This window comes from Calonectris borealis, chromosome 3 (genome assembly GCF_964195595.1).
Source record: "Calonectris borealis chromosome 3, bCalBor7.hap1.2, whole genome shotgun sequence".
NCBI lineage: Eukaryota > Metazoa > Chordata > Aves > Procellariiformes > Procellariidae > Calonectris > Calonectris borealis.
Window position 1 is genome coordinate 121,535,313 of NC_134314.1, and position 19,553 is coordinate 121,554,865.

Here is a 19,553-nt window from a genome sequence, read left to right on the forward strand (position 1 = left end):
TTTTTACACTGTGAGACTGGCACAGCTCAGCCTCTGCTTTTTCGCCTGGCGCCGAATGCCCTCCTCCGCTCGCCCAGGCGAGCATGGTGCAGTGAGCCCCACAGCGTGCTGACAGTGGGCTGATGTGCGCAGCCCCCGTGCACAAATGCCTGCCTGTTCTGCCACTCCTCAATCACATCCCAAAATTTTGGGCACTGGTGTCTCCTATTCTGCCTTTGATTTTGCCCTACGTGTCCTGCGGATCCGGCACGATGGACACGAAAGGGTCCCAGCACCCTTGTTTAAAGGAGGCAATGCCCTTTGCTGTCACGGCCGTGGGCGACTTGAGCAAAACCACTGGATGTGGGAGAAGCTCTTGCACCGGTGCCACCAGGGAGGGAAGACTTCAGGAAGTTTGGAAAGTTTGTAACTGGGAAGCGTCCATGGGCTCCTGCGCTGAAGATGCTAGTGGTCAGGTAGAGAGTGGGAAACGTCTTGTCCTTGCATTTTAACTACCTGATGTAGTAAAATGTGGGCACTTCCTTACCTCATATGTGAGGCTGGTGTCTTTGTCACTCTTTTCCCCTCTAGAAGAGGTTAGCAAATATTCCGAGCTCTTTTTTTCCCCTCTTTGAGTTCTCTTCTAAAACAATAATAATTAATAATAATAATCAAATCCAATAGACGTATTGTTGCCTGGACTACCAGATGGCATTTAAGCCTTATCACTTTGGTAAGCTTAATTAATTTAGGGACCTACGTATGAAGTTAAGCACATGCCTAAATGACTGCAGGACAAGTTTTGCAAATCCTTGCCCTGAAGAGCCCAAGATGTCAGGATGTATTTCAAGGGGTCTCTTAAAGACAAAATAACTAAACTTGTGGGAATGGTACAATTAGGAATAAGGTACAATTGCTACACAAAGCAGCGGGAGCAAGGAACGGGGAAGACATGAGTCATTCAAATGTGAGTCAAAGAGGCATATTAATAATGGAAACTTTGGAAGAAACAAAGACCAAGCCACATTTCTCTCTCTACTTTCCCCATCTGTCAGTTATATAGCACGTTACCGTAGACCTTACTGGTCCTGACACTATCGCAGCAGCCATTTCTTCATGTGGATGAGTTGTTCCTGAAAAATGCAGTTGGCACAGACCACTCTTATTTTTCACACAAGGAATGTAGGTCTTCCTGTTCCACATATTTTTCTTCAATGAGCGTAGTTATTGTTGTCACTGGGAGGAAAATCCTCCGTCTGTCTGCTAAAATACTTGAGAGGGGGAGATAAAGCATGAAATCTTTTTGTTGTGGCTGAGGATTTCCTCTGCAAGCCTCCACTTCAGTGATTCACTGCTCTTTTCCAAAGAAATGCAAAGCTGGGATGGGTATTAATTATGATTTGCAGTCCCAGGCTAAATCCTCGGCTGGTGTAACTCAAATGTTCGCCGGCACCTATGAAAGAGATTTAGGCTGGCCTTGGTGGTCAGAGCTCAAGTACGTGCCACCTCCTCGTTCTGCTCTGGGCTCAGGGATGTGCCATCATGCAGCCTTGGCGGTGCCCTTGGCACTGAGAGGCATTGCCAGGGATGGGGCATCGTTTGTCCCCTTCGGTGTATGCATGGCAAAGCTCAAGGCGTTACCTGGCAAACTCTCTTCGGAAGACACCTGCCAATCCATATCACAGCGTGGAGTCTGCTTTTGTATTTTTTTCTTTTAGTGCAAGAAAACTATGCAGCTGATGGAGTCATAATAAATTTTGGCAGGGTTGAAGCAAAAAAATAGAGGCAAGCGTTCTGATTTTTCTCTAAAGTTAGAGCTATTGTTCATCTGGGCAACTTTTTGTGTATGAAATGAAGGCAGAGATCTGTGTTTTGGGGGAGAGCCACACTGTGGATAAGTGCAAAGGAATTCTGCCACAGCTTTGCCATGAATTATATGTTGTCTGAAGGACTTAACAATATCACAAAGTTCATCAAGAACAGGAACACTCATTTTCCTATCTTTTTCTGCCAGCAAAATGAACAAGCGATTTAGCTTCCTTAAAGAAATTCCATCCGGTAGCTGTGCCAGCTCTGTCTTCCTCATGTTCGTGCGCGTTTGCTTTGTTCCTGAGTCCCAGATGGATTTCTGAAAATGGCACAGGGTTGCCAAAATGCATCTGAAGACACATATCATCAGTATGCACAAATTGTAAAGAATGCAGCCCCTGGAGCGATGTGTGATTTCATCAAAAGTGACTTTCCAGCTACGCTGAAACCTTTCATGTCTCTTGTGCAATCTGCAATGCTAAAGCAAACAATTCGAGTGCCAGATTGTCATAAGTATCTGAATACTTCAACTTATTAAAGGGCCACAATCTTATCAAATCAGAGAAAATATGAAATCTCAAAGAAGATTAAGCTGCTATAAATACACCCAGGTAGATATAATCAATTTCTCTCCCCTAAAAAAAAACCCAAAACACCCAAACACTTTTAAACCTATCAAGGATTTTTAATTAAAGCACCAAGCTATACTTGCCAAACCCTTGGGTTTCTGGAGCTCTTGGGCCACATTTTTTTGTGCAGTGCTTCTGGTGGCCTCAGTGGAGTTTTTACAGTGTCTCACCTGGGAAAGAGCGAGGAGATTTTTGATTTTTGATGGAGCTGTATAGTGTTATTGCCTATATATTCTTAGGTTATGAAAATAATAAAAAATAACAGAGGAAAAAGTGGATTCTGGATGAGATACGGAAAGTTTTCAAAAGGGTGGGTTGGTGGTAGGGAGGTGTACTCTGTAGTACACATTGAAACTGAAACAAGTGCAGGAGTTTGTTGGAGCTGGGGTGCACGGGGACAAAAATGTGTACACAAACGTGTACCCTTGCAGAGAAACCACCATGGGTTTGGGCACCACGTTTTGTGGAAAACAGGAAGAAACGAGGAAGTGAGAAGAGAGCAAGAGAGAAAGTGCAAGCCTAGGAGAGACAAGAGTAAGGGCTTGGTGCAGTAACAACCTCTGGCTACGTAGAGGACGGCTGCAAGGAGAAAGGGAAGGTGTTGATCTCCATGTCTGTTAGCCATAAAAAAAGGGTGCATGGCCTTTGAAGCAGAAAGGAAGGAGGCTTACGCAAAAACTTGCTGGTGAGGAAGATAGCGTGCTCAGGTGTGGAGCAAAACGTCCATCAGTGGAAACTTCTCAGAACATATGGAACAAATCTCTGCTAGAAACACTGTGTTTGAGCTGCTTTAAGGCAGGACAATGGACTGGACTTCCTTGAGGGCTGTTGGAGCCCAGTTTTCCTCTCATTAATAGCACTGCTGCAGCCACTGACTGCTGTCATGGTGCCTTTTTGTAGTGTCTAAAGAGGACGACGTCTCAACGCAGGGATTTGGATATGGTGCCTGCATTTCCGCCACCTCCCCCTCTTTTCCAGGCTTTGGGAACAAATCTTGAATGCTCGGCAAGTTTCAAGACAACAAATTAAGTAGGACACGTCATAACTTTGCCAGCTGATTTATTTTAAAAGAGTAAACCAGTGATGAATTCCATACAGCCTGATGTCTCTTTCGGTAAAGGCACCATCTCCTCTTCAACTCAGTTTACGGTGTTAGGAGGTCAGTATTTTCATGGCACTTAAAAGGAGATTTTTATGAAGACACTTCAGTCACTTTCTTTCTTTCTTCTATGTTTTTTTTTAAACAAATTAGGAAGGTTTTTGTTTTCAAAGGCAGTACTTATATTCTGGTTGGAAACTTCTTTTTTTTCTTGCTGAGGATTTCAGCTGGATCAGCTTCCTGAAATGAATTGCTGAATTAACACCAGGGTGAAGGCGAGGGCTGGCAGGAGAGAGGCAGTGAGCACATCTGGCTGGAGGCAGGGGTAAGGAAAAGACAGGCTGGGTGAGGAGAACAAAGCCGGTCCGACCCCTGGTCGCTTTTCTTGAGGGTCTACCTACACCACCAAAGGAGCTCACAGCTGTGGGGTGGAAACTTGTGAGCGATGGCAACGTAAAGGCACAGCTGTCCCCCGAGCTGATTTTAAGCCATAGCTTTTGTTTTTCTTCCAGACCCTGTGGGGATACAAGCAGGTCCCTCTCTGAGGTCGAGACATCTCTGCCGCAGCAGCAGCAGCAGTCGCAGGTGTTTGCTTCCCCTTTCCTCTCCCCGTGGTGCTGTTCTACAGGCAGCCTTGTTTTTCCCAGGCAAAAACCTGTTGCTCAGACCCAATGCAGAAGAGAGGCAGGATCCGGTCCTGGCGAAAGGCCGGCTCCCCCCTGCGGCTCCTGTGGTCGGGCAGGTGTTTGGTCCTGGCGAAGGCTTTGAAATCTGCTGAGTGGGGGGGCGGGGGTTCAGAAAAATGCTGCCCAGCTTAAGCCAGGACGTGCCGCAGCCCTTGCTTCTCTATGTTTTGCATCCCGCAGTGGGTGCTGTTTGCAATCCGCTTGCTGGCAAGGGTGTCCTGTGCCAGCAGCTTTTGTTGCTGGAGGTTTAGGGGTGCTCATCCCTCTTCCTCTCCCTTCCCTTTTCCTAATTTATCTTTTAAAAGGAACTAGGGGACAGAGGCAGTGAGAAGGTGGGTTTGGAGCTGATGCGGCTGGCGAGAGAACACTGTATCCAAGGGATGGGACTCAGCTCCCCTTTTTTTGGCCAAATCCTGGCTAGCAACAGAGAGAGCTTTATAGCTGGTGTTGCAGGAGAGGTTGCATGCCGGTGTGTCCCCACCACTGTGTCCGTACCTGCTGTTTGCTTTGTTGCTCTGTGGCTGGTTTGCGGCCAACACCTGCACAGGCCATCTGCCTGAGCCCTCTCCGGCGTCGGGTGGGAGGTGATGGATGGGGGCTATGCCCCAACCGCCCGCCCGTGCCCATCAGAAGGGCTTTGCCAGACCCAAGCAATCCTCTGTGAAGAAAATGCATGTCCTCATATGCATGCTTACACAACTGGCTTTGTGACTCATCCTTTTGGCTTCTGCGATTGCATTTAATAAACTGAAGGCTGAGGTTTCACCCCACAGAGAACAAAGCCCTCCTGGATGCAGGACGGCGTATCATCGAGCCGCCCCACGAGCAGCACATTCCTGAGAGCCACTGAGAGCAAACATCTGCGCTGTCTGCACCGTCTGCGTGCACCCTGTTTCGTACTCTTCGAGGCGCGGAGGATTTGTACGTGTGCTGCTTTGAGGTGTGCAGAGTGTTTAATGCGGGCTTCTGCCTCGCACAGCCTGGTGGCTGCGTAGTTCCTGTCTAAACTGATGGTGGAAATGAGACATAATCACTGAAATCTTAGAAAATATCAGATTAAAACTACTAATGTTCCAGTGATCTTCCCTAGTAGTGCTTATGCCTTTAGAAATAAGATGGAGATCTTTGGGAAAAGTGATTTACAGTCAGTTCCCAGTTTTGCCACAGCCCTTCCTCTCTGAGTTTGGCCAGGTTAATTCTCTTGACACCATGAGTTTCCCTAAAGATCATGAGGATAATATTAATTTTCACACTTTAAAGCTGTGGGTAAAATGAATATTTGTAGTAACTGAGACTCCTGAGAGGGACTTGGGGAGGTTTTGCTTTGTGGCATAGAAACGTACTGAGTATGGAGAGCCATGCAAACCATAGCGGGTATGGTTGTGGTCCCGCTGCCTAAGCCTGCCTATCCCACCTGAAGGTGTGTAGGGGCTGACTATTGTTCATAAGAAGCATCGGCAGATAATCGATTTTGTTTTTAACATAATGCTCATGTGCGAAAGACTGTATTAGTGGAAACGCCCCAGCTCCTTCCCCGTTTTGTCTGGAAATTCTGCCCGTGGTGGAGGAATGCTCTCAGGAAGGGGTTATATGAGCTTTGCTATATGGGTATAGTTAAGCTAACAGCTCGTAGTCCCCTGAAGCCCTTTAGTTATGTGCCAATAATCTAATGAAATTTGCATTAGCATTGCCTATGGTTATAGGCAAGTTCCTTTGCATGGAAGTACTAAAAAGCCTCACCCATATGTGTTTGTGTGGGATCACCAAGAAGCAGCACAGCCTTTATGTTTGCTCAGGCTTTGAGCTCTTTGTCTAACAGCGCCAGTTACAACTGGCTTTTGCAGTGGGGCTGCTTGTCCATGAGAATTGAACTGGGACCGTCAAATGGTCCCAGTTAGCTATGGTTCGGTTAGCAATGGTGCCAGGATACCTGATGCTGTTTCCTTCTTGGGGAGAATCTGAAATAGTGCAAAATGTGCAATTTGCCATTTCCTACTTTTTCTTCCCTCGATAAAACTATCTCACCTTTCCTTCCAAATTTCTTCCATTGCCGGGGCGCGGTGCAGCATGGGTGTGCAGGTGAGGAGCTCCAGCGCCAGGTGAAGGGAACTGGTGGGCAGCAGACATCGGTCCAAGGAGGGAAAGAGCCCATGGTCCCGGCACGGGACCAGGGAGGCCAGATATTGGGACGCTGCTTCGGTTTTGTTATAGGCTCCTCTGTGACCACCAACTCTGAAAACTGCCCTCTATTTCCAGTTCTTTGCTTCCTAAACCACTTGCTTTGCAAAACTGCTGCAGAGTTTGATTCACAAAAGTGCTCTGAGGCCTTGGGTGTGAAATATTATGACAAAAGAAGGCATTCCAGCTCTTTATTACATCGCACATTTTAAATCATGGAAAATTGGTCTAAAATACAATAAAATTAGCATAAAAAGGAATGCTTTCCAATTGCCTGTCAGGATCCCTTCAGTCTCATAACTGTTTTCGTGTGAAGCAACGAGTGTAATGCTTGTTGATAGTTGTTTGTTCCCTTGTTGTCTTGAAGTCGCTGGAAGCAATTTACAAGTTACTCTTGCTCAATGTCTAGGAAGAGAAGAGAATGGAAAATGTTTACTTGTTTCTTTTTGGTAAAGAGTTCATTCCCGAAACAACGGACTGGGCTAAAGATGATTTGAGCCTCGCCGTTGACTTTGGAGGGTTGAAGGATCTGGCTCTTTGTATCCTCATCGCTCACCATAGGTGGCACTGAGCGGAAATGTGGGTATCAGGCCCATATGCCCGTTACTGTGCCCGCGTGTTGCAATGTCCATTTGTGCCATTCCCATTAAGGAGAAGGTTGTTACGGAAAGAGTCATTATACGAAGGACAGGTTCATTTATTGTTTGATACTATGTGATGGTACAGAGTATGTTTCCCTCCAGTGTGCAGTACAGTCCCGTTCATCCGACCCGCTCCAGCGCTGGCTGTGCCACTGGCCCTTTTATGCCAAAACCAGCATTTTGCTCACCTTGTGCAAATCTGAAGACAGTCTTCAAACACTTTTTGATCAGTCAGGGCTTGTTTTCACATGTTATCTTCATATGTGCGTGTCTCTTCATTGATTGAGGGATGGCATTTGGAGTTGCAATGCAACAACAGAGTTTCTAAGGGCATTTTAAGCCCCACTCTCCCTTCGCAACCTGCCCAGGAATGCCGACCCAATGCTTTGGGGAAGAGATGTGATCATCTCCCGGGGACTGCACATCTCCCGCAGCACTGAAAGCATCACAGTTTGTTCTTTTTGACTTCCTGCAGACGGTCTAATTATATGAAAGAGCATCGCTCTCCATTTGGTCAGAAGATGTATTCTTAGCCAAGTTTACCTAATGCTTTCCTGATTTGTGTGGTTTTTGCTCTTTCCCCCCCCCCTCCCTTGAGCTGGACAACAATGTGATCTTAGTCCAGCAATCAAACATGAAAGAGAGCCCATATGTATAAAGTACCCTCCTCATGCTGGAACTTGTCCAGAGAGACAAATTGTCTTCATGCAGGAGGTCTGGTTTTGCCTCTTCCCATTAAAAAAAGAAAAATCTGGCATGAGAAGTGTCTTGGGATAAGTCAGGGCAACGCAGTGGACATTGCCAGTGGTGCTGAGCTGCGCTGTCAGACCTGAGAGCTCAGAGGTGCAGTGGTGCCTCTGCCATGTGCGACTGCGTTCGTGCAAAGCCGACGCAGGGCAAGTTAGCATTGAGAGTGGTGCTGTCACTTGTCCCCTGCACCCGAGGGTGAGCAGCAAATGTATTGACATGGTGTCGTTCAGAGGAGTCTTTCAAACGGTCCTTGCTGGTTGCAATAGCGTTCACTGAAGTCCACACCTGGCGTTACCTGAAAAACTCAGCCAGTGGGTAGAAAAGCTGGGAGTGCTGGTACAAAGAAGGGCCTGGCAGCTCTTGGCATTTTTGGGGGGTGCAACGGCGTGGTGGATGTCATTTAGCTGTGTGTGGGGTGATAGTGCTGCTGTTCCCCTTCTTCATTTTGCTGCCAGACAACGAACCTCTCTGGAGGGCTCTGGCTTTGAAGAGGTTGGAGGATGCCTGCTGAAAGAGGTGGGAAATTTTGCAGAAGGCAATCTGTGGGAGAAACAGGTGGATATTCTTGGGAGGAAAAATCTCACATATTGTCGATCAAATTTGCTGTTCCCTATTCAAGCTGTTTAAAGAGGCTTTTGCAGCTCACAGTATAATTGCCAGCCTGGAGGTGTCAGATGGACCAGATAGTCCTGTGGGACTCCCTGGCCTTGCAGATCCCCTCTTCTACGGCCGGAGTTATCTGGTCTCATCTCCTTTCTAATGCAGGCCAAACACTGCCTGACAGTGACGTCAAAGCTCGGCTCTCCTGCCGTGTGTCCCTTTGGTGTGGGTGAGGTCCAGCTCCCTGTGTGGTTGCCTGACAGGGTGCTGTTTCCATCCCAGGACTGAGGTTCAGCTTGGCAGCGCTGGATCTTGTATGTAGCTGGATCTTGAAGTACGTAGCTCTCAAGGCTTCCCACCTTCCTGCTCCCCATCAGAGCTGGTGACGGTCAGACGTGGAGCATGCTGCTGTTTTCCTTTTGGCTCTCGGACTGAACCCATGGGGCAGTCCCACCAGCCGCAAAAACAATGCTGTATTTCTAACCAAGCCACCCAACCTAGCAATGGTAGATGCGGTTGTGTTTGAGGTTGAGTTTGGGTCAGCTTCCTCTCCCACCTCCAGCCTGTGCATCTCTGATGGCTTCGTGCCTCCTGTCTGTGTGCTAGGAAGGTGAGGCCGGGTCTCCCCTTCCTTGTGGGGAAAGAGGCTGGTTGCAAAGTGACTCAAGCCAATGCCCCTGCTCTGTTGTGCAGCTGGTGGTGCTGGGAGGGGGGCAAACCCACTGTCCTGGGTGGTTTATACGGGCGAGAGAGAAAGGGGGTTGACCTTTTGAGCAAAAGCCGCATTAAATTACAAGAATAATACTGACAGCTGTGCCACTATGGGCAAGGGCAAAACAGAGTTATTTGTCAAGGTTAACCACCACCATCGACTTCTCGCAGACAGCTGAAGGCTGTGGTGCAGCTACCACTGTGCTGCGGCCTCTGTGAGCATGAGGCCATGTGGGTTGTTATTCAGGAAAAAAAGCTCAGTAACTTTTCCTCCCCTTACACCTACCGGCTGTACCTTTTAATTTGGCTTTTCTGGTATTGTGTACTTAGTGGTGATTAAACACATGGTGAAATAGTTGGGGAATGGGTCTGTGAGTGTATGGCCGGGCAAGGGAACCCCTCAGCCTGCTGGGGACATAGGCACTGCTTCAGCATTTCTTTTGCTAGGCTCCTTTTCAAGACTTGCTTTGTTCCTTCTGACTTCCCCCTCTCTGAGGCTGTCCTCCTTCAGAATATCATTACCCACACACTGATTTAAATTTTGATGACCCTTAATGAAGCCAGTTTGTAACTCAATGCACTGTTGTTTCCTCTCCATGCTGGCCAGGAGTCATTTTCATTCCTGTTATTGTGTCCTCTTTCTCAACCCAGAGAGACTCTTCCTGTTTCTACTCTCTTTTTCTGCGTGTTTCCCAGGCAGGTTGTAAGATGAGGGTTGTGTAAGAGAACTGATGCATTGATTTCAGGTCACCATTGCCTTCAGATGTGGTTACTGCTGCAGAGGCAGTGTCGGATCTTGCTGTGTCTCCAAGCCATCACTTACTGTCATGCCTGGATGTGCTGGAATAACCGGGACGTTCGCACGTGAAAGGAAGCTGTGCATTTGCCTTCTGGTGGGTGCTGGCTTTGGACGGAGGCGTTGTGCCAGGCTGGATCCCCTATCCATTTGGGGGGTGACGGGGACCGCGGCAGTGCTGGTAAGCTGCTTGAGATTTGCCCTTACGCTTCGTTGGTGGGCGAGAGGTGTATGAAGCCAGGCAGTGCCATGGTTTGAAGGTGCTCCCCATTGACTGCCTGACGGTAAATGCTGCTGAGGACAGCGGGACACAGGAATCCCTCTGTCTGCAATGTCAAGTACATTTGCACCTTTCCCGTCTTCTACCTGACGCAGAGAGCCCTGCTCAGCCAGATAGGGCTTTTCCCAAGGCCAGCTGTGCCCTGGCTCTGTTTTTTGCGGCTGAGCAATGTCCCCATCAAGAGCTGCCCCTGGGAAGTGGGGAAGAGGGATGGCTGCAGCCTGGCTTTGGGGACAAACGAATGGGTTAAGCACAGCTGTGCAGAGGCAGGAGCCAGCCCGGGAGATGGTGCTTGGAGTAGGAGCTGGTTCCCAAGCCTTCTCTGCTCCCCAAACTTTCTGACTCACATCCTGCGTCTACCACCATGGTGTGCAGATGCTGTCCCTTGCTTCAGGCATGTCTCAGAGTCACACCAGAGCCCTCCTGAAATCCGGAGTGAAGCACTGTTCCACTCCAAGCGAAGCATTGTCAGGCCCGTAATAAACAGCAAACTCTGACACTTAACACATTTAATGTTGTTTGCCCAGTTTTGAAAAGGAAATATTATCTAAGCAAGCGCTCCTCTGAAAACTAGAGCCACTCACACTCAGTTTTGTTAGGTTTGGCTGGTTTGACCTGTGTAATACTGCTATCACTTCCGGAATACAACATTCTGAATCCCATATAAATTGTGCATTTTACTGAATGAAAAGCTTCTCTGTGTGTTTAAAAAGCCACCCCCCCCCAGCTCCTTCTTGTGATAGAGAACAAACAAGGAAAAAAATTCCTAACTCCCTAAATTGGTAGAAAATTAGCACAGTCATAAAAGGTGTATGTGGCTTTAGAAATGCAGCTGAAAAGGAAAAATGAATAAACCTGCCACTCAGAAAGCAGAAGACAGAGCTGAAGAATGACTGCTGCCATTTCAGCTTCCCGGCCCTTCTCCCCACCATGCAAGTGCAAAAAATAGCCTCAACCCCCTGTGCAGGCCGAAAGGAAGCGCTCTTCTGTGGCTCTGTTCCTGCAGACACTGCACTCGGCAACGTACTGCTATAAAGTGCATGACTAGAGGATATCCTAAATTAATTTACATAGATATATAAATATATGCATGTGTGTGTATTTTGTATGAAATATGAAACCAGTGATTTCTTAGCCAACCCCTTAATTTGTCTGAAACAGTGCAGGCATAATGGAAACTGCCCACACATTTTTCCATTAAAAGTTACAAAGGGAAGGGAGGGGGGAACTGGTGATAGAAAAACACATGCTCTCTCAGCTGTCACATACATGCCGTGCGGCCAGGCAGCAACATACACTCACACCAGTTTGCTGGAAAAAGTGTCATCTTTATTCTGGTGCTTACGGCTGGTCGTCTTCCTGCTCGTGCCCTCCCTCCTAAGCGCTCTGGGCTCTGTGTGTGTGTGGAGGGGAGGGACGTGGCCGTGCCTGTGCCTCTGCAGGTGCAGGCAGCGAGCTTAAAGAGACCCAAGCTTGTCCATATCTGTTTTGCAGGCTTCCTTTTCTGGATTAAAGAGAGCGAGCCTTGCTATGCCATTGCCCCTCACGTGGTGTCCGATGACAGTGCGGGTGACTGTATGCAGCCTGCACAGTCACTTTGTTTGGGCAGGTTATCAACAGGCTCGCTGCCCTGCCAGCTTCTCGACCCTGCTAGGAATGGCACTCGCCAGGTTTCCATGTAGTCTGTCCAGCGTGAACGTGAGTAATTTTCTCCAAGGAATCGGATGAATGTGTGACTCTGTGCTACTGAGCGTAAGCCAAGGCAGTGCCGCCCAGCAGGCACCCACCGCAGCGAGCCACACTGGCTGCTGGGTGGCTCCGGGGGCACCCTGATGGAGAAAGCAGGAAGGGGAGCAAGGGGAGGCCAGGGATCTGGAGGACGGCAGATCCCTGGGCCGTCATCACGAGGTGCAGGTGCTCCCTCATTGCCTTCCTGCTGCCGACCAGGGAGACCACCACAGGTAAGAGACTGCGGCGTTAAGGCTCTTTGTGGCCCGGCAGGGGCCTCCCCTTGCCAAAGGCTCACATATGTACTGCACTCCTCCGCCACGAAGGTGCAGATTCTTCAACTGGGAAGGGTTACTTCTCCCCCTCTCCCGCCTTCGACTGGCCTGACCCCACTCAATTGGAAGTGTCAGGTGCATCAGTTATTCATTGCAACCAACCCGATCTCAATGAAAATGCTATATATGGAAAAGGCAGTCCTATGAACTCACTAGCATTTTTTGAGAGAATGCGTTGTGTTGACAGTGCTAACCATTTTGCACAGCGGGGGGGAAAAAATGCAGCTGGTAACTAGTGCAGGACTGTGGGGATTCATGAATGTGTGTATGTTTTTGTTTTTTGCTATATTGTCCTATAACCCGTATGCATCACTGCGGGTTACATTAGTGGAATTTTGCTGCTCAGCAGCTGTCCGGGCCATGTGAAGCCAGGCCCACTCATCCTTTTAACCATCAAAGGTACACATTCAATCCATTTACGGCTGCCTCGGGGCGCTGCTCCACACATCTTTCTCAGCAGCAGTGCCAGCTTAAGGCGTTCCCGCCAACTCGGCTCTAAAGCTGTGCGGTAATCTGTATCTGTTGATTGATCAGGGTTAAAAATAACTCGGATGGCTTGACTGGTTCCTTTTGCTGCACAAACAGCTGTGCTTGCCCAGGAGAAAGGTAGTGCAGAGGAACGAGAGGCCAGGAGGTGAAAACACTCTACTCTGGCTTTGCTGATGAGAAATAGGTAAATGGAACTGCTCGGATACGGAGAGGTTGCTATCAAGTCTGTATTTTAAGTTTCCTTTTGGGAAGCAGGATGGCTGCCGGTGGGGGACTCTCTGAGGTTTTCTCAGCATTGAAACCACGAGCCCTGTTTACTTCTGCTTGTTTCAATCCCCCTCATATCTTTGGTTGGGTCTTCCAATATGCCCGTTCTGTGGTAACTCAGAAACATAACAACAGCTTCTTCTAACTACTGGCCTGTGCCTAGGAATGTAAGACCACAAACCCTTCCTCAGGTCTCACTCTAATATGAAGAGTTCTATATTTAAGAGACTGAGCCAAATTTGGCCACGGTAAACTCCAGCACCTTGCTAAGGACTACTACACAACGTCATTCCAGGCACAATTTTAAGTCATTGGAAAGGAGATAAAGAAAATAGAAAAGAAAAAAAGCAGCCCACCCCTGAATAGATCATAATTTATTATAAAATAGGACTGACTTTGTTCTTAATAAAGACCATTGCTTAAGACTGCAGAAGTGTGAATACTCTCTTGATCTGTGCTCCAGAAAGACTGGTAGGTCCTTATCAGCGGTTATTAATTAGGCTCCCTCAGGGTTTCCAGCCTTGGCAAATTATGAGTGGTAACACTCAAAACTTTGTGCGTCCTTTCATTTATTAGAATAATTTTTCCTCTTCCCCGATGCTTTATTTGTTATGTTCAGTAGTAATGGTGTAGTAGCATTTCTCAATAGCACCTTAATTTACTAATCCGTAAACTGCAGGGATGTGTTTTGTATTTGAAGAATTGTGACCGCCCTCTCATCGCCCTCCCAGAGAAACCTGAGACTGTTGTTCCCCCCACACTGCTGAGTGAAGTAAAAGGCAGAGCTTTCTCCCCCATGTTGCAGAAAATACCTGTCTTCCCTATTAAGTGACTGAGCCTGGAGTTGCTTATGCCTTTCATCCATCTGCTGTCAATTTAACTGGCTCCGCTAGCTAGTGGCTCCTTCTTATGACCTTGCAAGAATTTACAAAACCTGGTTTCTATAAAAATTAAGGGGCGATCCCCATGTTTACCCTCTTGCTCAACTAACCATGCTTTGTTACTACCAGCTAGTGCTAGAATATATCCACATCTCCCCCCACCTCCAACTCAAGCCTGCATCTGGGACGACCCGATGACTTGGCCAAGATTTCCAGCTGCTGGAGTTACCTCAGTGGATCCGTTGCCGTGGCATATCTGCAGTAGCTTTGCCTGGACCGCTGCGTTTCTGGAAGCCTGGAGCATAAGTACGGTGCTGAGGCTCTGCGGCCTGTCAGACTAGGTCTGGCAGATCCGGGGAGAGCCTTCGCAGCGTACGCACCACACGTTTGGTCAGAGTGGGTGTCCAGGGCCCAGGCTGCTTTTTAATCCCCTGATTTGCACCACCTGGGCAGACCAACACAAGCCTGACGCTTCCCTGACTCAGTGGACTTATCATGCATATGTTAATCTGGGGAGACTGTGCACACGTCAGTCTGGGAAGTCGCAATCAACCAGCACCTGAAAGGCCGACAGAGCTAGAGAAGAGATTTATAGTATTTATGTGTGTATGTATATAGCAGAAGGCATTGTTTTTTGTGGCTGTCTTGAATCTTTCAGCTAAGATTGACTGCAATGCAGGATCGGCTTTACCGCTGTGTGAGGTTCCACATGCAGTGCACATATGTGTATCAGACCACATAACCGAAAATAGGCTTTTCTCTAGTAACATTTAGCCTTCGTTTTCCAAATGAAGACATTGACTTGCAGCAAGACAGCCTTTTACAGGATGGAACTGTAAGTATTTATTTACCCAGGGTGTAATTTTTTATCTTTCATAAGAATGCAGGTATCAGCTGCTTAATTACAGGATTATGTACGTAAACTTGCGCTTTATAAAAATTTGGAAGTAAAACCTTCGCCTAACAACAGCCTTATTCTTGGCAATCAAGTTCCATCTACAGAAACCTTTCATGTTAGAGACATGTCCCACATGTGAGTTATTGTTACAATTCAATAAATACTTTACAAAAATAATGCTAGCTTTTTAAAAAAATTAAGACATTTTAACTCACCAATAGTTCCTCCCAGACATCTTCCTTAAAGAATAGCTTCTTCTGTAGGACACTGTGCACGATAAATGGGGGGAAGGGGCTGGTTGCATGCCTTATCTCAGGGAACTTAGAAACATGTATTCCACTTTTTGTGTTCTTTAAAAAAATAACCTACTTTCTTTTCTTAAAGAAACAAGCAGATCTAAACACTCTTCACATTAAAAATCAGGAAGTAACTGTGGTTTTTTTTCTTTCCTTTGACATGGTTTCCTTCTCTGGCCTCGCTCCTCTAATGACTTATGGCATGCTTAGTTTACAGGTAGCTGCCCTGAAGATCTGCTCCCCAGCCCAAGACGAAAGCCCTGACAGCTGTAGCTCCGTATCTGAGATGTCTCCAGGAGTGGGCTGTTTGTTTGCAACTCTTGAAGAACCACTGCATTGGGACGACTTCTGCTCCCTAGGAAAACCACGGCTATGTCTCCCTGCAAGCCTACCCCAGATGGACTGCAGAGACCTGAGCTAGAAGGTAACAGGAAGAATTCCAAGAAAAAATTGCTAGTAACTGTCTATATTCACTTTTGAGTATTACCCTTCCAAAAAAAATGTCTTCCTTTCTTAGATATGACTAGTCATGAAATCAATTATAGAGAAAACTGATGCTGTAGGGGCATTAATCTTGTAAACCATTCCCATATGGAAGAGTACACTCTTCAATCCTATTATTTATAACAACTTTTAAATATGTGTCCTCCTCAGCTGGGGCCTTGAGGCCTGATGGTGATGGCAGCTGCGCCCCCTGCCCCCCCCCATGTTACAGTTGGGGAATAAAATGAAATGCACATTATTAAATGAACATTATTGCAGTATAAGATCCTACCAGGACAAGTTTTATGTATGTCTGTATGTAAAAATAGGTGTGTGTGAGGACAGAGAGATATGTGTTTATAAATTACACACACTATGAAAAATACTTATGTATTATATTACAACTATATACATTCATTAGAAAGAAACTGATCAACCCCTGTCAAGGAGACAATGCAGCAGCCGTTATCAGTTCTTTGGCATCCAGGAAATGAATGCTATTTTGTGCCTGAAGAGGAGGAAAATCTTCTCAGTATTCCCTTGCTTCTTGAAATTGCTTGTAGTAGTCTTCGTCTGAAGGGTTTTCTGTACACTTCTGCCCATTGTTTGGAGGCCGAGCTTCATTGTATCGGCTCCAGTCACCTTTGCATATAATCCAAGGCAGAATGTCCACTTTGTAATGGAGTTCTGCTGAGAATTCGATGCTGATCAGGTTTGGTGTACCTGCCCCTTTCCCTCTGGTAATCAGCTGCATATTATCATCATAGCAGCAGTGCTGTGCTGCAAGCGTTGTGCTTTCCAAAGAGAGCATGGAGCGGATGCAGTATCGTGCAGTGGGCTTATAGATCTCCAGTTTTTCCTTTGGACCACTTGCATCCTTCCAGCGAAAGTTTTTCCTCTTAATTCGATCATAGATTTCAGCAGTGCTGTATGCAACTTCTCTGGGGTAGGAGCATGGGCAGCTGGGAAGATCGTTGACCACTTTGTGCATATATTTCTTCAAGAACTCGCTTTTGCAGCTCATCCATCTTTCACAGCTATCAGTATCTGTTTAAGGGCAGGAAATGGAAACTTAAGATACATTATGCAGCATCCCAGTTCGTATGATCAGTGATAACAAATGAGTAAAGCGTAACTGTTCAGCACCAGTGCTTTGCTTAAGAAAGGAAGGGCAGTCAGAGCTTGCCTCCCTGCCTGCAATGTGTTAATGTGCTGTCTTGTCAGATAAAGAAATCACACGTGCGACTGGCTTTAAGGCCTCAGGCAGTGCTAGTCTGAATTGCCGTGCAGCACCACGCTAATAAGAATCTCTGACATTTCTTCTACCTGGCAAATTCTAATTAAGCTGCTGAGATCCCTAGGCAGCACAAGAGACACTATCACGGGTTTACAAGCGACAGAACTGAAATAGGGAAATCACAGTGATTTGATGCCAGTCTCCCATTCAAACCCCTAGTCCACACGCTCAGCAGATTCAGATGTTGAAGGATTAAGTTTCTCATGACGCTAGAAAAATCGAGATGGCAAGCAAGGCCTGGATTACTTTTTCTGAAGTTTGTTAGTAAGCCCTAATTCAGTCTTTCTTTTAACTAACAAATACTTTTTTCTATTTGGTCTCCATCTTCCCAAAGGAAGTATTTCAAGCAGCTGTAGTTCAAACATGGAGACTGACATCTTAGCTGGCAAATGCAGCCAAAAGTGATTCAGATGCTAAAAGGGCATAATGTGACATAATATCAGAGTGTCTGCACCAGAGCCATGACTTATAGCTGGGATTAAAGACATTTATAGACTAGTAGCATATTTAATACTGGCACTTTATTATTTTGCAAGAGACTTGGGAGAACCCGGTTAAACGTCTCCTACCTAAAACATTATTTAAGGTGTCTGTATCATGCTATGGGCTTTCAAAAAAACCTGCACATCTTGCTCCACACTTACTTAACAGGACTCTGAAGTAAGGCAAGGACTGGGACCTAAAACTCTTACAGCAAACATTCTTGCAAAATATTTACTTAGTGATCTGTGTCCTGTTTGTCTATCTCCTTAGAGAGTCCTATCCCGGCTGTCATTTACTATTGTGCTCTACCACCATAGGAAGGAGGTGCTGGATTACATTATTTATCCAATTAGTCCAGCATCCAGTGTCTAAGAGTGGCCACATTATGGTTTCATTGGAGGGATGAAATCAGAATATTATAGAGGCTGGGCTGAGTTTGAGATAGATCAGTATCAAGTCATGCCCTATACAATTGCTTTGGCTAGCCCCACCGCAGCACACACAGTTATAAAAGCTATGCATGCTCACAAAAGTCACTGTCATTTTTTTTAATGCGACAGCTGTACCTAAAATGCTTTTATACTATCTTCCATTCGAGGCTATTTCAGCAAAATGCTAAACAGTGTTTGATTTTTTCGCCTCCATTAGCGTGGAGCCTTACAGCTCTTTTCTGAACGAGGACAGAGAATCACCATTTTATAATGAAAAAAGCACAGAAATTTGCTATGACTTAAGAGGAGAAAGATTCTACGCCAGAAGCAAGCTAAGGTTCAGATCGTAAACTTAAGCAATATAATACATGGCCATTATTACTGACATTTTTAATGATAAACTCAAAATCTTGGTCCCGCAGTGAGAGTCAAAACAGGAAAACCTAAGGAAGTCCTTTATCTATTACTGAAAGATGGGCTAGGCTGCTTACCAACTTCAAACAGTTTGGTAGCATTGAAGTCTTCACTTCCTGCAAGTAAGCTCACTTCTGTGGCAGCTGTCCGGAAGGTATCTTCGATCCCTAAGGAAACACGCGTTAGTGGTGGTAGTGTTTTCCTATTAGAACACAATGCAATCAACTGCCTCCCTGCCATCCCCTCCTTCCCCAGTTCTGCAAGGTGCTTTTGTTTGGCAGGGCAGTAATCTGAAGTTCCTGCTGGAGGGAGCGTTCATTTAAAAGTGTAATGACCAAGGCATCTGTGGTGTTAGGAAGATAAAGCATTAGCTTAGCCCAAAGGTCAAAAGTTTTCAAGTTTTAGAGCTTAGGTTACATTTAAGCAACAAACTGGTGAGTTATGAGCCCAGTGCAGGGACAGCAGCGCGGGAACCACTTCTGCTCCTCCTCTTCCCAATGCAAGGCTTGCCAGCATCTCCCAGTCATTCAGGTAGGAGCTTTGCACGCTCTTTACCAACAGCCAACCTGGTCAGCTTTATGTGACCAGTGTCTTTTCCAGAGCATGATTCACAAGTGACTGACAAGATAAAAACAAGCGTCCTAATGGAAGCTCTAAAGCCGTGGGTAAAATGTGACGTCTAAAGGACACAGCCTTTGTGCCCCTTTCTCAAACACAGCGACATGCCTGAAGACGGGTGATTAAGTTTATATCCGTATGTGGGCAACCATTTTTCAGGAAGTACGAGGAAGAATGATGCTGTTACAAGAAGACTGGCGCTTGTTGGTCTCTCCCAGTGGTAGGGAGTTGAAAGGCGTGAGTAGGCGAGAGATAACTAACCTCTCCAATTGAGCCCATCCCTCACCACCTATAGCAATCAAATAAAATACCAGGATCTTAAAATATCAGGATCTTCCAACAACCTCCAGTTAAGTGTTTGCTATCAGTAGAGAGAAACACGGATTGCTAGAAAATGTATTAATTGATCTTGCCAAAGCAAACATCCTTTCATTGCTGCTTTAGTTTGACCTACCTACCAGCCTAATGCTTCCCTGACGTTTCTGTGCCACGTAGCCTTAAAACAAATGTCTCTTCAAAGAAGCATTTGAACAGGTTTCGTTTTTTTTTTTCCCCTCTCCATTGAATTAAAGACCTCCAAAGAGAGCAGAAAGCTCTTTAATACGTGATAACTATATGGTTAATAATGAAGTCTGCTCACCATCCATCTTCTTGCCAATGAACTTTCTCCTGATCTCCTGAACTGGGGCATAATAGTGGCTTGCAAAGCTTCAAAACAGCCTCAGGCAGCTTTTCAATAAAATTATCATAGGGTTTTGCCTTAACTCCAGCAGTA

General features: G+C 46.4%; 1 protein-coding gene across 1 annotated transcript in view; it reads right to left on the minus strand.

Annotated features, from left to right (window-relative positions):
- Positions 1-15,993: 15,993 nt before the first annotated feature.
- The window catches only part of ISM1 (isthmin 1), a 40,249-nt gene continuing 36,689 nt past the window's right edge, over positions 15,994-19,553 (minus strand). The window contains exons 6-7 of the mRNA XM_075147711.1: positions 18,238-18,327; positions 15,994-16,582 (exon numbers count right to left, since the gene is read on the minus strand). Of these exons, the coding sequence (XP_075003812.1) occupies positions 16,065-16,582; positions 18,238-18,327 (608 nt within the window). The 3' untranslated portion in view covers positions 15,994-16,064. The remainder of the gene's footprint in view (positions 16,583-18,237; positions 18,328-19,553) is intronic.